General features: G+C 44.4%; 1 protein-coding gene across 2 annotated transcripts in view; it reads right to left on the bottom strand.

Annotated features, from left to right (window-relative positions):
* Positions 1-993: 993 nt before the first annotated feature.
* The window catches only part of Cdh20 (cadherin 20), a 171605-nt gene continuing 166598 nt past the window's right edge, over positions 994-6000 (bottom strand). For both annotated transcript variants that reach the window (XM_048363012.1, XM_048363013.1), the window contains exons 11-12: positions 5223-5474; positions 994-1552 (exon numbers count right to left, since the gene is read on the bottom strand). In XM_048363012.1, the coding sequence (XP_048218969.1) occupies positions 1053-1552; positions 5223-5474 (752 nt within the window). In that variant the 3' untranslated portion in view covers positions 994-1052. The remainder of the gene's footprint in view (positions 1553-5222; positions 5475-6000) is intronic.

The following is a 6000-nucleotide window of genomic DNA, read 5'->3' as shown; positions in this document are numbered from 1 at the left end:
CCGAGGAACAATTTTTCAGTGTTCTTTTGTGTGGGTAGGTTTCTGTGTGGTTTGATGATCCAGTAGACCTCTTAAGCAAGTGGAAAATAAGATTAAAAAAAAACAAACAAACAAAACGTAAACACCAAAGCCAACCAACCACACAAAAACAGCAGGAACAAGTTGAACTTTCCGTCTGTGTTCACTTGTTATCTCAGTATATATGACCAGGACCTTCGTGTAGTAGCAAAGTGGTTTAAAATCAACAACAACAACAACAAGACAAGACAAAAGGTTGCCTACCCCCTTGAATTCCTTAAGAAACCAAAATCAAAATGAAAAGAAACTTTTCCTAACACCCTGAATTCCTAAACACGAAACGAAAAGTGAAAGCTTTCTACTAACACCTTTTAATTACTGAAAAAGAGAAAAAGCTGTCACCTAATGCCTTAAATTCCCAAATAAACAAAAAACATGGAAAGCTTTTAGCCTAATTTCTCCAAAAAAAAAAAAAAAAAAAAAAAAAAAAAACACAAGGCAACCTCCCCAAAGAAAAAGCTTTTGCCTAACACCTTGAATTGCTAAGAAAAACACCGGCCAAAAACAATGGAAAAGAAAAGGCTCTCACCTAACATCCTGAATTCCTAAGGAAACAAGGAGGAAGGAAGGAAAAGAAAAAGCTTTTGCCTAATACCTTGAATGAAACAACAACAACAACAACAAACCCAAACCAAAAGAAACATAAAGAAGAAATCGTTTTTAAAAAGGAAGCTCTGGCTAAACACCTTGAATTGCAAACCTAGGAATGCAATGCCAGCAGGAGGACAAGGAACAGGAAACAAGAAGGAGCCCTCGGGGTGCTTTCCTTCCTCTTCCGGGTCATCGTTTGACTTTTTTTTTTCCACTTCCTGTAGTCAAGTAAAGCTGATCCGGAAGAGAGAGGGAGAGCGGGCGCGCGTCCTCCCGCCCGGCCTTGCTCTCTCTCCAACGCCGTCTCTCCCAGGATCCACCGCGCCACGTCCGCCCTCGCCCTCCGTCGTCGCTCCGTCCACCGTGCACGCGCGAAGCTCCCGTCACCACACGGGCGCCGGCCCCTCCGACGCCCCGTAGAGCTCCGCCAGCTTCCGGAAGCGGGGCCCCCAGTCCGTGAGGAAGTCGAAGCTCTGCTCCGAGTCCGAGGCGGCCGACTGCAGCGAGCTGAGCGAGCCGGCCTCGGAGCCGTCGCCCTCGAACGTGTAGGTCTGCAGAGAGTCGAAGGGCGGCGCCCACAGGTCCGCGTCGGCCTCGTAGAGCTTGGCCAGCACGAAGCCGTGCACCGAGCTGCCCACGGCGCAGGCCTGCGGCACGCGGCGGCACAGGCTCTGGATCTCGGGCAGCATGTCCTGCCGCGCGTCCGGCCGCGCCTGCGCCTCGCGCGGCTTCCACAGGGCGGCGATGTCGAAGGCCTCCGTGTCCTCCTCGCCTCCGCCCTCGTCGTCGTAGCGCACCACGTTCTCATGGATGTTCTCCTCGTCGTCCAGCACGTACGGCCGCTTCCGGTGCCGCCTCGTGGACAGGAAGAGCAGCACCAGCACTGCGGGGACACGGAGCGGAAGTACCAGTGAGAGGAGGCTGGGTGAGCCCGCGGGTGCGCATGCGCGAGCGTCCTGTCACTATGGATACTGTGCAGGTGTGGGGGAGGGGGCAGCCTGGGACCTGAATTCAGGGCCTGGTCCCTGGTCCCTGAGGTTTTTTTTTTTCACTGAAGGGGTGGCCCTCTACCACTTGAGCCATAGCTCTACTTCCGGCGTTTGCTGGTTTGTCAGAGCTAACAGTCCTTACAGACTTTCCTGTGTCGCCTGGCTTTGAACCATGATTCTCAGATTTCAGCCTCCTGAGTGGCGTGGGTTTACAGGCATGAGCCACAGGACCCGGGATTACGAATAATCTGCATTGAACAGAAGCACTGGCCAAGAACATGTGAGTGTCACCCGAGCCACACCTTTCTCAGTCAGCCATGTCCGATTGAGGGCTTGCAAATGAAGTTTCCTGTTGGCTCAGCATACAGTCTTTTTACATTGTGTGTGTTTGCGTGTTCACATGTACCAACTAAGTGCAAAAACTAGGGCCTGCCGGGTAAGGTAAACGAAGGATCGGGTCATGTACCCTGTTTGTATAATGAATAAGCATTTCTTTTACTGTAACGTGAAAAATCTTGTCATGTAGGTGGAATCTACTTAATTAGCGTTTTAATAGGATTCTACTCAATAAATACAGTCATATAATGAATATGCACATAGACACCTCAACTATTGTCACTGCCTTTTCATAGTTCCTCCAAAAAAAACAGCACAAATGAATACTGTGCTCCCATAATAATCTAAGATCTGTCACAAAACCCTTTCATTAGAAAGATGGTTATGTCTTTCTGGATTCAACTGTGTGTGTGTGTAAAGGAGAGAATAAGCGGTGGCATTTTATATAACTCACCGTGTTATCAAAGAAGCACCACACTAATGTGCCCTTGCAGCTTTGGGTAAAATTTTTTTCCCAACAAATGCTTTTTTTTCCCCAGGATATGTTCACTGGGGTTTAAAGGAGAGATAGAGATAATCCCATTGAGCTGTTTATCTCTGTGACTGAAAACGTTTTCCAGGAAGTGTGTTGAAGCTTTAGCTGTTATTGATTTTTTTTCCTTCTGTTGTGCTTTGTCACAGCTGGCAAACTGTGAGAGTTTGACAATCCTGCAGCATAAGACCCCAGTTTATCCAAGGGTTAGGGGCTGGAAATGGAGTCCAGATGTGCGGTAAGAGATTTTAGACTGACCAGTAACACAGCAATGATTTTTAAAGTATTTCAATATAAGATAAGCCTTTTGTATAAATTGCAGTTCGCTGTGTTACTATTTCCGTGAATAGCTTTGATGACAAAATGCACACATCGGAAACTCATGCACATTTTCTTTATAAAAATGTGAGGCATGAAATTAGAGTTGAGATTTCAGGAAAAGAGACTAAGAGGTCTGTAAGGAAATGGGGCTTGTACTGAGTTTTGAAGGTTGAATAGTGATTTGGATTAAAGGTAAGACACATAAATGGAATTTTAAGTAAGCATGCTGTATTTCTAGGAGTCAATAAACAGTTATTAAACTGAAATTTTCTTGTCCTCTATGGTAAGCAAGAGGGAAGCAAGAGTGATTTTAACCTGAACTTTTAGGAATTTGCAATCTAAGGAGATTAAAGATGCTGATGATTAATCCAATTCAGTGATAAGGATTTTCATTGGGTCACAAGTGTTGCCAAAGGGCACAGTAGCAGGAGCAGTGACTTTCCACTTTGAAAGAGTGGGAAGAGATTTACACAGGGATTTACCTTGGAGTGGTAGTAGTAGTATTTTGTAAGATGCCTAGGAAACAAAATGAGTAGCCTGGAACAATAGGATGTGCCTGTAGTTCCAGTTCCAGCTACTTGAGAGGCTAAGCTAGGAGGAGTCTAGAAATTTGAGGACAGGTTGGGAACATAGCAAGGTCCTTTCTCTTGAAAGAAAAAATGAAAAAAACAAAATCTTGAATATCTTCTGAAGGGAAGTCTGATGGTCATGGGGATTAAGCAGTTTATAGAACTGGTCATCTCTTCAAAAGTAAGGGTTGCTAAATATCTTGGTTTTTTTTGTAATATAACTTAAATAATCAATATTGTATTATGTCAAGGAAACCAGATTTGTGGAAACGATCTATTTAATTGAAAAGCTTCCTTGATCCCCTGATGAATGAGAATCAGTTTTAGGGAGGTTTCTTCTTTTGGTACTATAGGTAGTATGCATGGGGCTTAGGAGATTTTCTAGAAGTTATTTATATACACATTTAAAACTTACAAAACAGTCCTGCAAAGAAGATACTCAAAATCAACATATTTATTGAATTGTCCACAAAATATGGTATTTTGTTAATAAGTCAACTAAAATTCAGATCTTACAGTTTTATAAAGTCTAATATGGGAAGTACTCTCTCAGAAATAAGGATGTATAAAGCCATGACTTTATGATATTTCTGCTTAGTTTAGCTATTGAAAACTGTTTATTCTTCAAAAGAAGACAGATTGGGCCTGGGAGGAACAAATTAAAGTATTCCTTGCATACCTTTTCTAACTGAGAGCTCTTCTGAGCCATTCTCTTTAAATCAGTCCTTTTGTAATGATGGCTCTTTGTGAGCCAAGATGAACTGGAGACATTTTTTCTTTTTAAAGATGGAAATAAAAGCCATCTGGAAGCTTCTAGAAACAAGTTTCTTCAAAGGCATAATGCTTTTCCTGTTCTGTACTCAAGGACTCCCGATGCCACCTTATGGACACTCCAGAAACTACAGGCAGGTTTAATTGTCAATACAGACATGGACCAGACACCATAGTAATTCTCTCTGATCCAAGGATCCAACAAGCATTTAGAAAGTCATTATTTATGCTGCTTATCTCTCTATGGAACTCACATTGTTGTCACCTCTTTTATTTGTTAGCAGAGGTAAACAGGCCTTGTTTAGTCACTGCTCTTCGTTAGATGGGATTTGGGGGGCACCAGTGGCTTCAGTGTGCTCCCTAGCCATTCAGTCAGTGGTTTACTCCACCACTTCCTTCAGATCTTTGTTCCAGAGTTCTCATTTTTGATGAGGTTTTCACTGACCAGTTGTTCTGTCTCCCCTTTATCCCAGTCCTACCCAGATACATACCCTGTTCTTTCCTTCAGTTTATTAATTACTATCTCTAGAATCTGAGCATGAGAATCCAGGAAGTGAATTCAGCCTTAGCTCTGCCCATTTTGTTTAGCTCTGGGCCTGTCATTTGCCCCTTTATGATTTAGCTAATACTTATCTGGAATGAAGGAATTAGAAGAAGTGATTATTGTATGTTCTCCAAAACTTCAGTTTAGGAACTATGGTGTCAGAAATAAGCTTGCTCTGTTTGTAAGTAAGTTGTGAAGGCGGGGATGTGTCTGTCTTATTAAACCACCACCACCAGCAACAACAACAAAAAAAACCAAGCACAGGGCATGATGTTTGGGCTTCTAGTAGATGCTTTGTAAAAATATGCTTTAATCTTGCCAAAGAGGACTTGAAGTGAAGACCTGCTTGTAATTTCAACATTTTCTTCCTGAAGTCTTTTCTGTAAGCATGGAGTGGAAGACCAGTTGGGAATAACTGAGTTATGGGGACATCGGTTACTGAGAAGGCATATTTTAGGGCTCTGAACCACAGGAAGAGGCTCCCTACTCACCTAAGAGGACAAAGATGCAGGCCAGGATGGCGATGAGTGCACCCCTGCTCAAACTGACGGGGAGCATGTAGGCTTCGGGGCTGCAGGACATGACGTGGCCCTCGTCGTCACAGCTGCAGACCTGGATGGTCAGTGTGCCTGTGCTGCTCAGCACCGGCTGCCCACTGTCGGCGATCAGGACAGGCAGGTAGAAGACACTCTGCTCCTGCTGCCGGAAGCCAGACCTCCTAGTTAGAATCCGGGCCGTGTTATCTGAGGGAGCAAGGGGTTCCAGGATGGAAAAAGGGAAAGGAAAAAAGTAAGGAGAAGACAATGATAGAAACAATTAGATATGTTAAATGTTTTGATTTGAGGAAAGCAAGGAGACAGGGACAGACAGGGAGAGAGCAGGGTAGTCGAAATTGCCTAGAGGTGTTCAGCTGTGGCTGATGGGACATCGGCCTGGATGAGCACTCAGATTCAGAAGCCAAGATTTTTGCTTGCTCTTAGGCACAACCCCAAGGCATAGGAGAGAAACTCTTTTTTTGAACATCTGTGTTACCCTTCATGACATAAAATGCCCACGGCAAACTGTCAGCCTTCAGATCTAACCAGAGTGTCCCTGGGAAAGCTTGACAGAAATGAACAATCGCTGGCCACTTGCAGTCCCTGTTTCGTTCCTGTTCAGCAGCTCGCCAAGGCCCCAATGCTGCTTTGTGCCTCCAGGAAAAGAGTGCTGAGAAGCCCATGTGGCTGCGGCAGATTGCTTATTTTTGCCACTTTAGTTGGGATTCATGTC

Source organism: Perognathus longimembris, chromosome 15 (genome assembly GCF_023159225.1).
Source record: "Perognathus longimembris pacificus isolate PPM17 chromosome 15, ASM2315922v1, whole genome shotgun sequence".
Lineage (NCBI taxonomy): Eukaryota > Metazoa > Chordata > Mammalia > Rodentia > Heteromyidae > Perognathus > Perognathus longimembris.
Note: the sequence above shows the minus strand (reverse complement) of the source record. Positions and strands in the feature narration are given on the sequence as shown.